Here is a 21,250-nt window from a genome sequence, read left to right on the forward strand (position 1 = left end):
ATACAGAGACCACAGAACTAAGGAAATATTCCACTAATTTAAGCCTAAAGAAGAATAATTTTTGAAAAGAAAGAAAGAGAATACAAAGAATGAAATTTTGTTACCAAAGTCTAATGAGACTTTTCTGATACACCCACTCAAAGATCTCAGAGCATCAGGTCAGCTAAGATGTCTCATTCCTGACCAGCTAACTCTTATATCATTTTATTGTAAAAAAATTTCAGATTGTTTTTAAACACTTTCAGGCAAACTAGGTTTTAAAACAAGAACATTTTAGAAGTAACAAAATGCCAAATAATTCAACTTCAGAAATTGCAATGTCATACTGACTTCAAGTTGCTTTAAAAATCATCTATAAAATATACATATTTACATTGACTTTACCTGTAAATACATCTGAAACCAGAACCATCAAGCAAGAAATTAGACTCACAAGCAATTATGTGTCACTGTAACAATGTCGAAACCCCCCAAAAAAAACCAGAAAAAAAAAATAAATGCACAGGGGCTGGGTGTTGAACTGTTAGAAAAGACACTATGTATGAGAAGAGAAATGCAGTCAGTAGTCCTCCTTCCAGATCAGGCAATGGATGCAAGAACTTCAGAGGTAAAGATGAAGTAGCATATGGACTTAGTATCACTGAAAGAAGAGCCTTGAAGCACTGCCAAGAGGGTTTTAAATTTATTTCTGTTCATTTTCTTCAAAAATTATAAACTTGAGGAGGTTTGGACTTTATAGGGACTACAAAGAGCAGAGAAAGAATTTGCTCATGTGGGTTAACAAATGCTCACAACACACCAGGCTGTGGGGAACACCAGAGCTTCATGAAGTGCTGAGACACAGAGTAAATAAAGAACTTATGCCTCCAGTTTCATAAATACCAGGTACAGGCAGCAGACATTTCCATTTTAAGTGGGCCAGCATTTACTCTGGAACATGCCTCATATATTAAGATGGTGGTTTATGTCCTTTCAGGCAGCTCTATATTTTTAGTTTATCCACCAGTGAACTCCTGAGGATATGAAGTGTTATGCAGAGACCCAAGACTCACCAGAATCTACAACTGCTGCCTTGAAAATCAAAACAATAACTGCTTCCATCCTTCATAATTAGAAGCAAAATATGGATCCTCTTCACCTTTGCAAATACCAGGTCAGGGTATGCCTGGGTACAGTTAATCCACTGCTCCTCTGTGTTTACAACTAAACAAACAGCAGCTGCTGCAGCTTGCAGCTCTCCCCCAATCCCTTGTGGGGGCCATCTATTGAGTCATAAACTCCTCTGATAGTGTTTTCACCACAGTATTTGCACAAATAAAGGTTGAAAGAGAGAAAGACGTTTTTTTAAAATTATTTCCTTTACAGAGAAGGCAAGACAAACCCTTTCCAGATATGTTCTCTTTGAGCAAGGACTGACTGACAAAGGGAGGCAGGACAGCCATACACCTGGCTGAGCACAGCATCCTCCAGACAGGAAACACACAGATTTATCTGAAACTACAAACCTGAATTCCAGAAAGCTCAAACAACCCTAAAACCTTTCAAGTTAGATATATTGTATTTCAAGCAGCACACCATGTGATAGATCGCCTCAATGAGGCTGCAACAGCCAAGATCTACCTCTGCAGAATCCCAGGGGGAAGAGAAATCCTGCCATTTCTAGAGTACAGATACAGACCTTTCTGTACCTGGTCCAACCTTCCTTCCTCCAGCCACACACACTGACTGCTCCTCTCTATACCAGTAAGTACACAACCTATCTATAAAGTGCTCTGAAGTCCACCAGAATGGAAACATCACTTCATCAAAAGCCTGATAATCCAGAATGATCAGATACCTGCAGTGCAGCCCATGGCATCCAGCTCTGTTTCTCTTAAGCAGAGAGAGATCCAAGTTACAGAAATGAAAGCTCCCAGCAGGTCATGCTTCAGCAGGATCAAGAGTGCTTGAGCAAAACTGCTCCATCAGGACAGGACACTGCAGAAATACCTGCAGCATCCTCTCAGCAAGCTAAATCCCTGCCCACAGATTAGAGACAAACTTCCAGCAGAGTTGTAATGCTTTGCTTTGTGTGCCAAAAGGGAACTGGGCTTTCACAGAGATCACTTGGAAATGTAAACGCAATAAATTGACCACATTCCTTTTTATTACAGTCAAGGGCAAAGCAGAATATAGACGACTCAAGGTTATGTTAAAAGTCTCCCTTCACTGGAATTCAGTCAATCAGTATTTAGCAAGGGCTTGTTTGCACACAGCAGAGTGACTCACAGTAAATGTGTGTGAATTTTCCCTGCACTTTCATTACAAACCCTGAATGTTCACATAGAGAAACTCACCAGTTTATTGCATCGTGATTTCCTTATGCAGACAAGCCCTAAAGCCTTGACAGTGGTAGGTTTACCTTTGCCTGCTATGGATAGCAGATTTGTGAGGAGCTGGACACAGAAGAGGGAGGAAGAGTGTGGGATTATGACAGGCTCCTAGCTCAATGTATACAGCACCTATGACAAGGGAAGACACATGTCTGAGTACATGGCTCCTGATAGCCTGGTTTGGCCAGGAGCTAGTGCACAAAAACTGCACCTTGGTCTTTCTGTCAAAGACAGGCACCTAGAGACAGTAAGAAAACCCCAGAAAAGAAGGAATACATGCTCTTGACTAACAGACATTTTTCTGCACACAGTTGCAGGAAGCAGGTTCTGTTTGAAATCTCAAATCACATTAATATATGGTCACCTGAGACCTCATTTTCCAAGTGGCAGCTGGTTGGAGATTCCCTGGTTAACCATCAATTACATAACAAAGTAACCAACTAAAATTTGCCTTCAATTCAGATTTGCCTGTTGGTGTGAACAGAATGCAAGGGCAGCAGAATGGGTCACAAATACTCTGAAAAGCTTGCATGTGAGTGCATATTTGCACAGGGGAGGGAAGCAATTCACTAATAGGACTCAGACTTTTTAAAACAAAATCATTTGTTTTCCCCTTCCATCTGGACCCAAACTAAGAAATTACACAGATTTACACTGCCCACTCTCTTTTTCCTTCCACACCCCCTTCTCATTGGCACAAGATAAAACCTTGGGGAAACAGCAGCAGCAATTTTCAATTCTCATTATCTAACAGCAGCAGTAGTTCTTGGTGAAACTTGCAGTCAATAAACTACAGGCAATTTTGAAAGACACAATGGGAACTGCCCCTCCTACAGATGTCCCATTATCCCAGTTTTTATTAGATTTAAAGCCAGCGATTTTTATGCTGTAGCTCAAGTTCTGCAGAGCTGTGGAAACAGACCACCAGAAAAGATAAAACACTCCTAAATTAAACAGGAGCTATCACAGTAACACCCTCTAAAGTCAGAGAACTTCCACATAAGCAAACCATGGGATGCAGCAAGCAGCAAGGTGCCTAAAGGGGTTGATGCTGCTGCACAGAGTCAATGGTGATGTGCCCAAAACTCAATATTCAGGATGGTATCAATGGAAAAGCTCACAAGCAGGTTAGGCAGGGCAACTTGAAAGCATACTGGCTACAAAGGCAGACAACCAGAGCAGGATCCTGCTCCCATAACCATGAGCATCCCAGAACAGGCACCAACTCTGCAGTCTATGCTCTGGATGTACCTCCCAAGAGGCAGAGGGAAATACTCATCTGTGGCTGGCAATTCAGTTGGCCTGTTTCAGATGAATTTTTAGAATCAAATGCATCATACTCTACATACGCCTATTTCTCTCTGTTGACTACAAGAGATGGCCCAAAAGCCAGAAAACACACAAAACAGGTAACAACAGCTATATCTCCACCATGCACCACAACAAAGTAACCTGTTCCAGGAAGAGGGGCTGTACAGGATAGCAGTAGAAAATAAAATTTTAAAACTCATTGAATGATTACCTGATATATTTGTTCATGGGCAGAAATAACTGAGGGTGTATCTCAGCTCCTGGTTCAGAAATGTGCACAACAGGCAAAGTGAAATGGGTGTCCAAAGGAACAGGTCTTAAACAAACACAGTAAGGGGGAAGAGACAAAGAATTATTCTCATCCACTGCAAGCTGTAATTTTCAGTCTAGAAATCTAGAGCTTGCTTTCTCTGAATCTAATGTATACCATGCCCTGAAGACATTTTTACCAGCCATCAAAAGGAACTTGCAGAGAACCAGATGCTTCATTAAAGAATATTCAGCAAGCCTTATAAAATCTTTAGTAAAAAGCAGAAGAACAAATCACCACCATGCAAGTGAGCTGAAGTCACACATCCAGCTTTGATTACATTTTCTCCTGCATTGGAAAACAAATTGTGTTTTTTTAAAAAAAGTAAAATACACTCAAGAAATTAAGATAGTCTGGCCTTTCTTTCCCACATTCCTCCAACCTGAATTTCCTGAAAGAGGAATGCGTGAGACAAAGCCATTTGGTATAATGCTAATTTAAACTTAGAGAAAAATAACAGCTTAAAAAAGGGAAGGGAGGAGGGAGTTTTAATCCTACAAGATAAAACAACAGCTTGTGATTGCTACATGTATCTCAGGAGTCAGAAGAGTCAGTAAGAGCAGTGAGGCAAATTGTCAGGGCTTGAGCTCTCCTGGGACAAAAGGAAACTGCAGAAGACATATTGCCTTACAAAAGTTGTATTTGAATTTACACTTGCAGAAGTACAAAGTACCTCTACTGTCTGTCTGTCTCTAGCTGCAAGGTGTTAGTTACCTATTCCTTAGTCTCTCAAGTCCCTTATTAAAACATAGCAAGATTTTCTGCCACATTGTCATCATCCACAACAAATTCATGTCCTATGCCCTTCCCCTTGCAGGTAGTTTCTAATAATAGTGGGGAAAAAATCCTAGAGTTCATTGAAGACTCTGGGAACGAAGACAACCAGACAACCCTCAGTTTTTAGTATATAAAGAAAACCTACAAAAACCTCCACCAAATCCAAAAAAGATCCAAGTTACTAGGATCTTTCACTGCCCTCTGCTGTTACCAGTCATTTAGCTTCCAATTTACTCTTTAATAATGTTGGGCTGGGGCTTGGGGCTGGCAGCATCCCAGCCCCTTTCTCAGGCGGGTTGGAGCCGCAGCTTGCAAATATGCTGAAGTTTAATGCAATCTGTCTTCCTTGGTAATCACATTCCACCCGCACTGCATGCAATAAAGATGTATTGGTAAATGCATTTGCTAAAGATATACTCCACTGAAAAGGCTACAAGCCTGATTTAGAGGAGGCAAGGAGGATAACAGAGGCTGGCAAGAGATGCACCAGTGCACTGCACACAGCAACCAGGGGCAAGGATTGTGCAGCAGCAGCACAGGCACCACTTTAAAGCTGGGGAAGAAAAAGAAACCACATGTTTTGGGAACTGGGGACTTTAGAGATATCAGAGAAAAGCCCTTTCCCTGGCAGCTTTAACCTTGCTGATTTGCAGACATACAAAGACCTTCTTTGTAAACAGGAAGGAAAAAAATTCCACTAGGACTAGCAACAACATTTGGTCTAATATATCCTGACAATTTTCCCATCTCCTTCTGTTGGGCTTCTTCTGGGAGCCGGCTGGCAGCTTGTTTCATGTTATACTTAAATCAGGCACACAGCTTCCCCTCACAATGCTAATGCAGAGAAAGCCTGCTTCCATGAAATAGCCACCTCTCCCCCACCCTTTGCTTTAGCAATCCCATGAGAGAAGTCTCAATTTTCTATTACCATCCTTTTCCCTACATCCTCTCTACTATGTTCTCATCTCCTTTTGGAGAATTTGCTACTGTTGAAAAACCCCAAAAAACAAAACAGAGAAGTCTGCCCTTGAGGGACACCTGACCCACCGAATTCTCACATGGCCCAGGACCATACCCTAGCTGTAATGTCCAAATACTTCATTTTCTTTTCCCCTTCACTTGTTTCAATAGCCAGAAATTCTTCCAAGGTACTGAGCAGCCACTGTCCTTAGGCATCAACAGAGCCTACTGGGACTCTGCAGTTCAGAAGGAAGAACCATAAGACTTCCTGGCCTCCCACACAAGAGGAAGAGTTTTTAGGAGCGTGGAATTTTCTTAACAGACAGCAGTTTTGCCCAGCACAGAACCTTTCACCATGCAGCAATGAAAAGAAGCAAGACCTCCAACTGCAAAGTCCCATAACAGGAGATGTCCAGAGCTTGTCAAAAATGTTGCAAACATTGCCAAAATGGTTTTACTTACTGCTTGCAGTTTACAACATCCAAGGTGGTAAAACTAGGGAAAATCACTGACTGACTTTGAAACCTGGGAGCATTGGTTCTAATGTTGTGGTGGCAGCTCAGTACGACAGGACCCACTGACAGGAATGAAGCTGGGACATACCACAGTGTGACTGGGCAGTTGGGACATACCACAGTGTGACTGGGCAGTTGGGACATACCACAGTGTGACTGGGCAGTGTGCAATCAATGTGGGAAAATAGATTCCAAGGAAGATTTGTCTCCTATGACGATTGCAATTTGACTAACAGATACCACAGCCCTCAAAAACACTTCTCAGAAGAAAGCACCATGCAAAACAAGACAGCAAAGCCAGCCAGCACAACAGAGAAGTTTTTGTTACCTTCTGAGCTGCACTAACACAGCGCTGATATTCCTTCGCCAGCTCCGAGCAATTGAGCACTGCACTTTTGTTTTCTCGGAAGCACTTCAGAATTTCAGACTGCAGGTTTACACAGACAGGATCAGCATTTCTCTTCCTGCAGGGAAAACAAGCACAGAATGGTGTGTAAAGAGGAGTTTTCAACCACTTACTACCACTTGGCTAGCAATACACATATTAATTTTATGCTGGAGTCATGTAGTCCTAATAGAGGAACTGGTGGGAGTAGCAATCACCAAAAGGGGTGAAATGACCAATAGTGTCTTTCAGCTGAAAAATCCAGGGTACTCAGCAGAAAGAAGAAACATGATCTTTCTCAGTTGGCATAGAAGGCTGTTTCACCCTTATATAAAACATCATCTCTCCTCTGCAGTCAGGAGGAAAAAAATCCCCAAGTCCAAGAGTTTCAACAATTTTCTCAACTCACACTGGGAATCTTTGGCAGAACTCAAGAATCCTGGCTGGGCCTGCACTAGATCTGTAACAGTTTGACAAGGAACTGAACAGACTTGTTGAATAAGCCACCTCCATCTATTGAATTCTCATCTATTTAAACACTACAAGAAATCCAGCATGGTTGGAAGCACTGCAATTCTCCTAGTGACTAGAAAAAAAGCCAGAATAATAGCAAGACCAGATATCTGTTTCTTTGTATTTCTGCATAAATTAGTACTCATACTCTGTAAATGGCATTGACAGCTACCCAAGAACAATTAAGGATGATGTTCTTTTACTCTAATGTGCATGTGTACATATGGCACATCATCAGCAACAGTACCAATAAAGGGGAAGGTCGTTGTAAAACAATCCCAGCAACAATGGCACAAACACAGTAACAACAGTGACATCAGCTGCACAGACAGGCAGACACAAATTGCAGGCATCCACAGCACCATGGCTGTGGGATGTTTTACCAGAGAATAAGAGAACATATGTTTAGGTGAAGCAATCCTCAGATGTCATCTCCTAAATCATAAATCCATTTAATTCCTTGCATTTCCTGTCCCAATATGCTTAGAGATCTGTGCTCAAATATCAAACACACCTCTTCCTTCCAAAGCTCTGGATGCTAAAGGCAGATATTACTGCCATCCTATGATGTATTCATTTCCACAGTAACAACAAGCATTCATTCAGCAAAAGGGCTTCAGAGCAAGGCAGAGAGAAGGAAAATACGACCTGTCCCTGGGCATGTCACAGTCCCTCAGGTGGAGCAGATTTCTAAGAAACAGGAAACCTTAAACCAAGATCTTCTAAAAGCTTTTGGAGAGTTCAGATACGAGTTTCCAAATCATGCACATCTGTGTAAGGTGCTCAGGAAAGTGGAAGGACCAAAAGAAGAACAATTTTGTCTCTTCTCTATCAGCAACCTGGGTGCACTCTCACAGTAATTTGATTGAGATACACTCTAATTGATACTTCCACAGTCCTCAGTCTTAGTGCCAACATGCATGGACAGAGTAGGAATTTATCAGTAGGACAGCCACACTCTACAACACCAAGATTTGGATCAGAAACCAAAGATACTACACAGACTTCTTTTTCTACCTCTTCACTAATCTTACAGCTTTTAGAAGAAACCTATTCCATGCACAGTCCCTAAGGGTTAGTGTTCATTTCTAATTTCTATGTTATATAGCAAATCACCTTTAAAGCCTCGAAAATCCATATTCTAAAAAAAAATCTTCAAATTTTGGGATAGAAAAGAACCCAGAGAGAGCTTCAGAAACTCATAATGTTGGCATTTTGCTTTGTCACTAACTTTAATATCACTCTAATCAAATCAGTGAGACTGTGGAAATGATACCAAACAATACCAGGTCAGGAAATACCACCAAATCCCTCAATTCATTGAAAAAGTTAAGACTTTTAAAATTAGTTTTTTTAAACTCAGTGATGTTAAACTGAAGGGCATTTTGTAATTTTCATATAGAAACCTGGAAGAGCTAAAAGGTACAGCATACCACAAACCAGTTTGTGCTCCTCTGAACTGAACAACATGGTACAAACATCTCACAAATAGTTAGAGGTTGTCATTGTCAGCAGGGAGAGCTACAGGAATTGTGTTTTGCTTTAGACCACTGTCCTTCCTATGGCATCAGTCTTCACTGCCTGGAATAAAAATGAAGTTAGGACCCATCCGTGGGCTCAGAGAGTGCTGCAAAGTCTGTGGTCCTCTTCCTTAACAGACCCCTTGGTGCTCAGCCCACAGGGCTGTTTAAAAGCCACACAGTGGTGAGCAAGAAGCCACAAAAAAAGAGCATTGTTGCCTAAAGCCTACCAGAGGCAGGGGATCAATCAGCACAGAGCAGTATGCATTGCCCAGCAAGCATTTAAACCAGCATTCCTACACACCACTTCCCACAACACAGGGAGAATTTATTTGGTACTGTGTACCCAAAATCATAACAACATTATTCTCCTTTATTTCTTCAAAATAAAACCACAAGCTGTGGTTATGCATCAATTGCACCAGTTTCTCAAAACAGATTTAGAGACGCTAATCAACAAATTGCCAAGTTGGTTTAGGCAATTATGTATACAAGTTACTGCAGAATCTGGGAGTACACAAGTTATCTACATCCAGCAGATCAGTTCTGGTACCCATCTGGACTGGAAAGAGGTACCTTAAGTGCTCTGGTGAACCAAGCTGCCTGAGATGCCTTCCTCCCTGCTCAGCAATCACAATGCCAGCCCAGTCTGAATCAAGGGAGGCCACTCTCCTGCTCACACTAAATCTCAGCTTCAGGTTGCAACATTTCCACACTGGGGGAACTGCAGCCCTATACACACACAACAGGTGTCTGGCTTTCCTCACACATATCTGAGACAAAAAGGAACTAAACCAGCAGCATCCAACTACAAACACGTCTGGAGAATGCAATGACATTGTGGGTTGAGTTCCAAAGGAGGTGGATTTTCATCAGCTATCTCCCTTCACCCTTAGCCTAGATCAATCTTCAGAAAAACTCATCTTCTGGACACACAACCACACTGCTCCTGAGGTGTCAGTGAGGGTTTTTACTATTATTTCTCATGTGAGAGAGAAGGAAATGATGGAAAAGCGATGAGGTTTGCATATACAGCTAGCAGAAGACTTGTATGCTTTGACCTTTCTCCTAAAGTGGGTCAAAGTTATAAGCATATGTCAACACCAAATGAGGTAGACAGTCAGCCTCTGTCTAAAATAATGTTGCAACTGCTACAACTATTATCAAAACAGGTGTAAGAGGCTCATTTACAGCAGCTGGAAAAAGGCAGGAGAGAAAGGCTCAGCTGGGAAGTGATAGTACAGTATCTGCAGATGGAAGTACAGAAGACAAGCTCTGACAATACCCTGGAAAAAAATACATGCAGGACATACAGAATTATGAAAGATTAAATCAGTAACACACACTCATCTGTTTAAAGGAGGAGGAAAGGAGAAAGGATGACAGGTTGGAAAAAGGAAAATATGGATTTAGAAATAAAATTCATTAGCAGTGCCTCCCCTATCACAGAGAGGAAAGAAACCTTTGCCTTGTCTCTGTGCAATGGGCAGGAAGGCTACATACACATGAAATCCATGATTTCAGAACTTCCTCTCCCCTCCCACAGAGAGATTTAAAGCAGGTCTTTGGAAAAGAAGGGAGAGGTTTTCTTAAAATGAAACAAAAGGGCATCCTTCTCTCTACTATCCCTTGAGGTAAGACAGAATGAGCACAATCTTGCTGCATTTTGACACCAAGAGTTACCAAACCTTTTCTATCACTGCATATTCCCTTTACTTTATTTAATAAATGAAATCTCATCAACTTATCCTTCTTCTATTATCACTGCTGACATCAATCTGATAATATTGGCTTGGCGTGGAATCGTGCTATTATATGTCCTCTTGATATTTAATTTAAGAGAAACGTCTGCAGTGGGGTGAATATGTGAAGCAAGCTTTTTATTACTGGCAGCAGTAAGGACGCTGGGAGTGAATTAGACATTCATCTTAGTCAGGGCCAATCTAGTGGCTCAGAAGAGGTTTTCTTCTTAACCCTCTCCTAACTGTTCAATAGCAGCAGGTAACAGCTGCTTCAGTCAATAACTGCATTCATTTATCTTGGCAAATTCATTCCTACATGGATATAAACCCCATGAAGAAGTATGAAGTGTCTGGGAGGTTAAAGCAAGGTTCTTTGAGAATTTCTGTCATAAGCACTGCACTAGTAAGAAAAGTGCTGGTCTAAATGACCATCAGTTAATCAAGAAGCAACACAATTTCCGAAGACAAACACCCAAACTCACTGCAAAAAGCAATTAAGGCTGTATCATCAGGATACAGACCCAGAGACAGAAGGTTTCAAACACAGCACTATGGCTACTACTTAGATACTGCTGACAGGTTCCCTTTTTGAAAGAATTACAGACTCAGTATTGGAAAGCAAGGGAAAGCTGAAGAGGTCTATGCATTTGCTGGTCCTTCCACCCAGCTGAAGATCAGACTGCCCAAGCAGAGATACAACTTATATTCGTTAGGAACTGGCAGCTCTTTAGCCCAGTGCAAAATCAGTAACTCCACAGTGAGTAACACACCATCACTTGGCTTTACTGGGAAGAACAGCAATTCCAGATGGAGTTAAGAGCAAGATCTTCTTTTTTCATTTGACTCTGGGAAACCATTCAAGTTGAACAAAAAACTCAAGACAGAGGCTGATGGTTTCTAAACTCAGACACTTCAATACCTCTGCTCAGAGACTGATAAACAAAGACATGCAGGGTCCCTCACATAAGCCAACTTAAAAGTAGCTGGCTCCAGCACACAGCTGCAAGTAGCAACCTAAATTGGTCAGCAACCTGGAATTTCTTGTGGGCTACAAAATCCAACGACTGGGTTAGCTGCTTTCTGCTGCATTATTTGACTAAGACCAGTGTCTGAACCAGCTTGAGCAAACCACATTAGTCACCACTGTCACTACAGCACAGACACCAGCAATGAGATGCACGGGCAGCATTGCCAGTAAATCCCAGGGCACACAGCAGCAGTTTGTGCATGTTGGGAAGGAATCAGACACATGGTATAGCTGCTTAGCATGTTCCTATACCCAGGGTCCATTACACACGTTTCAGACTAAGCTCAGTGATGCTTTGATCACATAAATGTGGTGTGCTGCCAAGCTGCACTGTACATATATAAAACCCAATAGGTGGTTAACTGACCTGTAAAACTGCATCCTCCCTTGGGTAGCAATTGGCTCTGATGGTTTCTCTAACATGTCAGAAAAAAAGACTCTGGACAGATGCAATACACAGCACATAGAAAGGTTTCATTCTACCTCATTATTGCATCCTTGACTTTTACAGCAGAAAATTAAACACAATTGAAGCATTTCATTTACATATAACAAACTCATCAGCACAGAACAAACAGCCAGGTAAGCTAACTTTCAGCATAGGCTGCAGAACTCTGCACTATCACAAAGCAAACACTGTGCCCTCACTACAAGCCATGGGATTCCCTGATTCTGCACATCAGCTTGATAATGTGGTTTGAAAGGAAGAGCTAAGAGCTGTATTGCATCTGCATGGCAAGGGAAATGAGAGATGGAAGAACCTTAATAGATTATCCAAATGTCTACTAAAAAAATCAGTAATGTTTAAGCTGCATAACCTAGCACACTGTAAACAAACTGTATGTCTCAGGAGGCTAAAAGAATATGATCAGGAAGGAAGTATTTCTGATCAGCCTCAAGTATTCAAAACACTGCTCATCAGGCTTTGCCACTGATCCAGGTGAAATAGAAAGCTTGCAGAAGCAACATACTGTTTAGAGCAAGATGGGGCAGACTAAAAGAAAAGGTGAAACCTCATGACAATTTTCAGAAGAACAGGGATGCTACCTCCAAATTTCAGCTGAAGCTGCTGTATTCCTGTATAAATCCTTCTCACATGCCTTGTCACACTGTCAGCAGCACACTCCTGCACACCTGCTGTATTTCTCCTCTCTTTCTCCCCCTTGACAGCTGCATTTCAATAACAGGTCACCTGACTCTATTTTTCCATACATTGTTCATGGAGTGTCAAATGAATGAATATTTTAAAGTACTGTGAGTTTCTGGGTGACTCTGTGATCCTACAAAATTTGTCACTCAAGTACTTCCCAATCTCAATTTCTGTTTTGACAGCTTGTTTGAAACTGCCACCAAATTCCCCACTGGAGTTCATGCACTCACTGCACCCTTGTTGTTCCCAGGACAGATACCTCCTTTCCTTCCCATCACAGATACACAGAAACTGTTCTGAAATCATCTTCTGTGTAAGTAATCAGATTCTATCACTGAGAGCAAAACTTACCACAAAAGTCCAAGTCTCAAGTGTCAGCCACTTGTTTTGTCACTGTACTGCATTTGGGAGAAACAGCCTGCCCCAACCACATTTCATTCATCAAATGAAAAAAAAACCAAAAACCCCAAATTCTAAAACATACAGATTGATGTCAAAAGTGACTAAAATCTGGCAGTTTTCAGTAACAACCCTTACTTTTGGAAATCAACAATTTCTTCATTTCATTTTCATGAAATTGATGCAAAGAGATTGTGTGACCCATGCAATGCAGGTTCCAGCTCTCCATCTGACTTACTCCAGTGTACCACAAACTTCCCTGTCCTCCTACATGGTTTATCCTCACACACAAGTGATCATTTCCCAGTTGATCATGGCTCATCCTGAAAGACTCTGACTTATACTTCATTGTGTTTTGCCAAGTGCAGCTTCAACCAGATTTAACTGGTTTCCTTAGACCACATAAGCTGTGAGCAATGGGGTTATGGTGGCAGGCTGTGGGTCTCTGGGGGAGCAGAAGGGTAGCAATAAGCAAAAACTGTACCAAACCATATAAAATAAAATTTTCCTTATCCTACTGAACCTGCAATGCAATAACTAATCACCCCTATTAGCATTTTGCATGGCAGATGGCAAGTGGCTTAGAATAATAAGAGACTTTTTCCCACAAGTGGATAATTCCAACATACATTTGGATGTAAATTCTTTACTGATTATGATGGTAGAATACTGAGCTATGAGAAACTGTCAGCTTGGAAGATAAAAGGAAAACTACTGCCTCTTCCTTCACTTGCCAAGAGATACAGAAGTTAACAGAACTGGATCTCCTGCCCACAAAGCCATGCACCATTTTTTCCCAAAGATGCCAAGCTACTAAAAGTTGACTAGCAAAGATGAAGAGCCTAAAGTTAGCAGCAAAACAGTCTCTGGAAGCCAAGCAGGAATGAGTCAGAATCTTGTTGCTGGAAGGAGTTCTCTGAATCAGAAAGGAAGCTGGCTCAGCTCCCACAAGGCAGAAAAGCAATATAGCAAGCAATAACTGAATCTGAAAACAACACACAGCCCAACAAGTGACCCGAATAGGGATTTTCTTTCTCCAGATAAAAACATCATCTAAAAACTGGTTAAGATCTCAGGTCAGAAAGGGAAGGCATGCAGTCTGTAGAAGATACACAGCACAAGCCCTAAGAATATATGGGTTGTGACTGTGCTATAATGTCTGGGAATTAGTTGGGGAACTGTTGGTCTATTAAATACCTTCCCAGAAAGTTTTCTAAATGAGGGACAGCAGGTTCAGTAAATTACCCCTATGTGAGATGATCTTATAATAATGTCACACTGCAAATGAAATGTTCTTTTTTCTAAAAGAAAACTCTGAATATCCATCTGAACAGCAGTTACTTTTCCAAAATGCCACTGAGCACTGCACTAAGTTCCTATAGTTTACTTCATACTACATAAAGGGATGGACAAAAGTATGAGTCCATTGGTATATTCTGCACTGACAGAGTGGCATATCCTGATAAAGATGCCAAAACAAACTTAGAGAGGAGATCGAAGCAGCTGGGGTTAATGTTCAGGTGGGGTCTGAAGCTAAACATACACTCTTTTAAAAAAATCCCCTTGCTTCTGCCCACATTCTCTAACCCTTAAAACCACAGTGTCTCCTTTTACCCAGCTGTGCAATTCTGAATACTGACTCAGCAAAGATCCCCATTAAGCAGCTACTTATCCCTCAGAGAACATCAATAATGGTGCTTTCAAAGCAAGCACACACTAAAAGTCTTGAAAGTCCATTTTTGGGGAGAGGTTGGGTGTAAACTCAAGAAGTCTGCAGAAAAAAAACTTTATAGAAAACGATTTAGATAACATGGTACTAAGTCTGGAGAAGAGCACATGAAGCCTCTCAGGTGATGTGAGCCTGTGCCTCCTGATGCTGCTCCAGGTGTGCTGCTGGTGGCCCTTGCAGTCAGCACAACACTCACCAGCTCTCTGCAAGGAAATAATATTCATCCCTGAACAAGTGCTCCTGCCTTCCAAATATCAGTTTTTTGGGTCAAATTAGTTTGAATTGTAGTTGGTATGGTATGTATATGTCCCAGACACGCAAGCAAGAGCCACTGCCAGGACTAACAAGTACAAGTACAGAAAGAACCAAACCCAGCAGGTTTCACTCAGTTCTCTGAGTATCCCATAGCCTAGAAACCCATTTTAACAGAGTAACTTCATGAATGATCAAAATCACACAAACAAATAAATACTAAATTACAATTTTTGGTTTGATGGCAGAGATGGTTTTTCTCTTCTGTGAGGGAGAAAAGGACTTCAAACACTCATCAGTCCTGCATAAACACCACCAACTTCTTCTGTGCAGATACATCACCATGATGCAGGGTGTCCACAGCAGTCCTGCCACAGTCCTTATTTCCTCAGAAGATAAAAATATAGGAGCTCATAACAAACTATTCCCTCAAATTTCCCCCAGTGGTACTTGCCTTTGGTGTCTTTTAGCATCCCTCCAAGACTTCAGGGAGAGACTGATTCAACAGTAAGGACACAGCGTGTGTAATCCAGAATCAGGAATACAATTACTGTTCAAAATAGCAACACTGCCCTTGAAATCAGTTGCAACTGAATTAATGACCAGATTGTTAGAGTGTTACCTCAACTTTGCCTCAGGCTGCTAATTACCAAACAAGTCATTAATTCACTGGTAACAAGTGGTTTCTCAGGCACTATTGCTTCTGACATCTTTAATTCACCACTCTTTCTGGAAAGTTTCCCCAGACAACTTTAACCTCAGTCCTTTACAGACCAGTCCCATGCCATTACCACCAGCACACTACACCACACACACACTGAAGACAGAGGCAGAAAAACACAGCAGGAATAGGCTAAGCTGGGCCATTAATTTAGATTCATGACACCAATTCAAGCCAAGGGGAGGGGAAGGCCAAAGGCACAAAAAGTTCTGGATTTTGGAGTGGATCTGCTGTTATTTGTAAATACACAATAAGATACTATGAAACCTGGAGAAACCTTGCTTTTACCATGGTACACGTTGGAATATGCAATTCCCAATGTGAGGGCAGAGATCTGCTTTTATTTTCACTGTATTCTCCAAAATAAAGAGCTGTGAACTGAAATATTTCACATCTTCTGATGCACAAAGTATGACTGAGGTTTGTTTTAACAGCTGCACAAATATCCATGCTTTTGAAAACAATCTGGATTTGGCCTGCCAACAAACCCTGATCTAAGGGCTTTATAAAGGCAACATTACTACAGAAAACAAGTGCTTTTCGTGTAAAAATCGATAGCAACAGAAACATCCCTAACAGACTACACAGAGTTTTTGGCACCTCTTCCTTTGCCAGTCGAGTCCTTGCTATTCAGATCTTATTTTATAAATGTCCAAGTTCTACCAACGTAGCAGTGAAGAAATGTTCCTGCAGTTGTGAAGAGACACCAGTTTTTCAGCACTAACAGAACTGCAATCTCAGTTCATTGGACTCATCTCTCATCACGCATGAGAGGAAACACAATACTGTGAACATTAGATTGAATGTTACTCATTTTACTAACCGGCCAAAACAAAAATCTTATTTAGAAGCAGCATCTTAATAAGCCCCAAGAAGTGAACTTCAGAAAGAAGATTCAAAGCACACAATATAATAAATTTTCAAGATTTAAAATTTGGTTCAGAAAAAGAGTAATCTGGGCCAATTGGAAAATTTATGCAAATTCACTGCAAATATTCAACTTCTGTTTCCACATACCATATTCCTAAAGCATAGGGGAATATATGTTGCTAGGAAATCAATGCACTGGTACAAGCAGTGCTTAACAATAGCCCTTCCAGAATTCATAAGGAAAATGTTTACATGCTAAGGTAATGAGTGAATAACTTCGTGAAGCAGAACTGAAAATGATCAGAAACTTTTTCTTTCAGTAAAATGCACACCATGTAAAATGAGACAAAGTCAAAATTCACCCACATACTTTTACCCTCGTCTGAAATAACTTTGAGGAAACTCAAGCTTTATAATCTCTTAAAGAATATTTTAATTTCCTACTAAGAGCAACTTTATAAAAGTGAGAAACAGAAAAGCTTTGACTAATAACCTATCTCTTTATTTAAAGATTATGAAACAGACTCAGTGCAGACAGAAGAGGGAACAAGTAGCACAAACCAAGCACCAAGGGAAGAACAGGACTGGGACGAAATCAAATAATTTTGGTGAAGGTATCATCATTGCAGGGCACAAAAGCACTATGTTGAGGTAAGGCTATGGATGAGCTTTCAGCAATAATCAATCTCTTATTCCTGAAAACTCTTAAATCCCTGTTGGAGAGACTCTTAATTTCAACACTAAATTAATCATTTATCTAATCTAATGATAGGAGAAATCCCACAGCAATTTGTTTGAAAACTATGATGTCTTTACCCTTGTCCTTTGGCTTCACAGCTGTCCATATAATAACTGTTTCAGACCTTGGTTCCTGGGTAGAGTCCAGGCCAAAGCCTCATAGTAGACTTCAGGATTAACAAACCCAAGTATCACCACGTAACTATTTTATAAACTTTCCGGATCTATAGAAAGAAACAAAAAAGGTGGTTTCCCTAGGTTCCAGTTAAACTTGCTATTCTGAGGGGCCATCTGCCCCACAAAATCTTGTGCAATTCAATAAAAGTTTCATTGCCATGAGTACCAAAAGCAAACCATTCATTCCCTGTTGCCAGCAGACAATCCATCTCTGAACTTTCTTCCCTTACCCTCAACTGAGTCAGTTGTTTCCTGCTCCACATTCAGCCAGGAGGAGACTTACTACTTGCTGGTTTTTCTAACATAACCACCTTAAATACTCATGTCCATAAAGCTTAAAGATCTGAGGACCATTAAATGATACTCTTACATAGTAAATTCTAAATGAAGTAAATCTCTTTGGCAGTTTCTCCTGTGGAAAGCTGCCTTGGACTCACGGCTGATCTCCACCAGGATAAAATACTGCCATCCTTTATGCATTCCTTGATAACAGCACAAAGTACATGCAGTCCTCTCAGCACAACATGCAAAGCAACAGTCCTCAGTAAGCAGCTTCAGAAACAGTTCTGAAAACTATAGGGAGATCTCAGAGGGAAACTCAGCTTCAGAACAATTTTATCTTTTAACAGCTTCCTAATCCCCTCACCCAACTCCTGCAGCTTTACCTTTTGGAGTCACACCCCCACCCAAGCCAATTCTTGCATCCAAAAGTAACAACTACAAAAATTATATATTTTTTTAAAATAAGTCGACCTTCACAAAAGAAAATAAATCACAAAAAAACCAACCAACAACAACAACAAAAAAAACCCCAACCCAGCATTTTTGAGGATAAATCTAGAGTGCTGCACTAAGCCATAACCTCTTTACTGATGTTTTTTTATTTCCCCTTAACAGATTCAGGGACTGTAATAACATTTAATCCTCAGAAGCTAATCTAAATGTAACACTCAAAAGAAGACAAAGACAACGCAACAGAAAGAAAATTTGGCCACTGCCTTTTGGGAGTGCTGCTTTATCCCTGGAGCGAGTGCATTAATAGAGCTTGGAATGAAATGCCATTTTATTCTCTGTAGCAGGGAGGGGATTAGCAAGTTGTCTTCTCTAAACCCAGTCTGAGTCATGGCTCTATGAACACTGAGAAAAGGATGTGGAACGAAGGGAAGGGTGGGGAGTACTGGCTTTTTATTTACACGCCGCTTCCTTTGTGGGTGGCTACTGATGTGCGCAGTTTGCTAAACAGGGAAAGAAGGCAGGGGGAAGTTCTAGATCCCCTGACTTTAATTCTGTTGGTTAACAAATGAGAAAAATAATAATGCACCAATTATAACAACATAGTTGAGACAATATGTCCGTGGCAACTGTCCAATTCATCACAGCATGCAAGCAACAAGGGCAAGTTGCTTAAGGTGCTGAAAGCTGTGCACAGTGGTGTCTTGTTGCTAAGAATTTTTGGGAAGAAATAAAACAGGTTGGACAGAGCCCAGAACAAAGGAAAAGGAGACACTCTGAGAGGAGGTATGTGCAGATGAGAGTAGGTTGGCTTCAGGTGAAGAGATGAGGAACAAAGTCCATTGCACAAGTCAGGCCATGCAGGCATTAAACCTTGAAGTGGAAAGCAAGAGCTAATGACTGTGTCAGTGATTTAAATTGAAGCTCAGCACTAAGAACTTCACCTCTGTTTATAGACAAAGGGAGATAGGAAGGTCTGCTTGCCTTCCTCGCAGGCATGCTGTGAAGGGTCACTGGTGGAAAGGTGTACAATATTCCTAAATCCTGCAATGCTTGAAAATCACTAAGGAGTGGAAACAGTCCGTGGAATGCTTGACCACTTGTGCAGAGCTGTAAGTGTTGATAAAAGAATTACAAAAGTCATTAAATGCCAAGAAAACACTGGGGTTTTGTTTCAGACATTTCTTCTCTTTGCTTCAACACAGACTCTGAAAAACAGAGCCCCAGCCCTATTTCCCTTTTCCTCCATCAGCTCTGCTGATACCCAGTGGCAGAGGAGAACAAATGCAGAGTAGATTGGTCTCACAAGGCTCAAGTGCCAGGGGTGGATCTTCACAGTCTCGCAGGGACAACCTAAGCTCGGGAAGAGACACTATGGTGAAGGATATGGACTCTCTGCAGGTGGAGAAAATGCCACTCCTGGTTTCCTTCCCTTAAGGAGATACCATAATCCAGCACCAGAAACAGGCAGACCTGTACTTCATTCATACTTTGGCTAATATTCCATTTCACATAATTTAGCTCTGCATAAATCAGTCTAACCTATCTTAGCACCTACTGTGCTTATATATGTTCAATGTGAAAGTGCAAATCAGGATGAACTGACTATTCTTTCCACTGAAATTACAGGATCTTGTAGGCTATTACCATAAACAAGCTGCAGAAAGACTTGAATGCAGGATACCTAACAAGAGAACTTCACAACACACAGACTTCAAGTCCTACCAATTGAGCATGGATGCCAGTGTAGGAAGGAACCCGACCCTGTCCCATGACCCAGGTGTGAGGCACAAGAACACTTTAGGAGTGTTTTTACAGTGTGCTGTACACAAAGCAGCAATCTGAAAAAGGTCACTGCATGCTGATGGAAATGACACACTGCAGGCTGATGGGGGAAAGCAATGATTCTTTCTGCATGTACAATTATCAAAGGGCATTATCAGTCCCAGATCACCAACTCTAACACTCAGCTCGGTGGAATCCTGACTACTGCTGGCAATTCCATCTAGAATGCATGATATTCAACTTCACACTCAGTTTCACTCTTGCCACTCATCTTGTCTCTTTCCTAGACACCACCAGTCATGTTATTTTTTCACACAAAATTCACATTAGGGTACGCGTCTCTTTTTGCTGCAAAGAAGACAGCCCAAGGAATCTGTCTTGTTATAATGGCTCAAGTTCATATTGCCATCAAATAGAAGAGCACTGTACAAATCAGGTCAGAAGCCAGAAGACTGTTAGATGATAAAGGCTCAAAGAAAAGGGGAAGAAACCCTTAAAAGACCACAAGCATACTCTGAGCTTTGAAAGAAAGAATTCATCGGCATTTGTGCTGGTCTCTGCCACTAACCTTTGCAAGAAATGGTTGCATTCCTGAGTTTCCTACATTACCAGTCTTCGTTTCCACAAGAAACAAAACAGACCAAAGGAAACAGAAACATCAGGAACCAACCTTCAGACTACCTATAAAAAATAAGGTAGTTACAGTCTGTAACAGTAAGTGAAGAACATAATCCCAGGTCCCAGTTGCTTCCTTTACCAAGTCACAAGGATAAATCACCACTACACAAATTCATGACAATTGATCACACATTTGCAGAAGCAAATCCAAGAAAAGATTTCATTGATCTACGACTATGAGAATGTTACGTCCTATAATTTTTTTAAATTTTATTTTAAAAGAGAATTTAAAATTCTGCTATGGAAAATGGTATGGAAATGTAAGCAGTGTGTTAGTTGTCTTGTTTTGGCTTCTTTAGCAATTTATTGCCTGACTGTCCAAACAAAAATGTGAAATTACAACAGGTTATGTGATGCTTTGGCAGTCAAACAATTTTAAATAAAGACAACACAATATACTGCACACCCCACTAACATATTCATCATTACTATATTATCTATTTATGCAATTAAGTATTGTAGAGTCTGGATTGGACCCAACTGGACTACATATGCTGCTACTCCAGTTTATTGCATGTTGGCCAACTGTTTACCCAACTGAGATCCGAGTGCTGCTCTTGACAGCGTAATTGCCTTAGCTTCATTAA

General features: G+C 41.0%; 1 protein-coding gene across 2 annotated transcripts in view; it reads right to left on the bottom strand.

Moving 5' to 3' along the window:
• Positions 1–21,250, bottom strand: part of CHCHD6 (coiled-coil-helix-coiled-coil-helix domain containing 6) — a 109,054-nt gene that overhangs the window by 29,788 nt on the left and 58,016 nt on the right. For both annotated transcript variants that reach the window (XM_033071907.2, XM_033071906.2), the window contains one exon: positions 6,574–6,709. In XM_033071907.2, the coding sequence (XP_032927798.1) occupies positions 6,574–6,709 (136 nt within the window). The remainder of the gene's footprint in view (positions 1–6,573; positions 6,710–21,250) is intronic.

The sequence above is a fragment of the Catharus ustulatus genome, chromosome 13 (assembly GCF_009819885.2).
Source record: "Catharus ustulatus isolate bCatUst1 chromosome 13, bCatUst1.pri.v2, whole genome shotgun sequence".
NCBI lineage: Eukaryota > Metazoa > Chordata > Aves > Passeriformes > Turdidae > Catharus > Catharus ustulatus.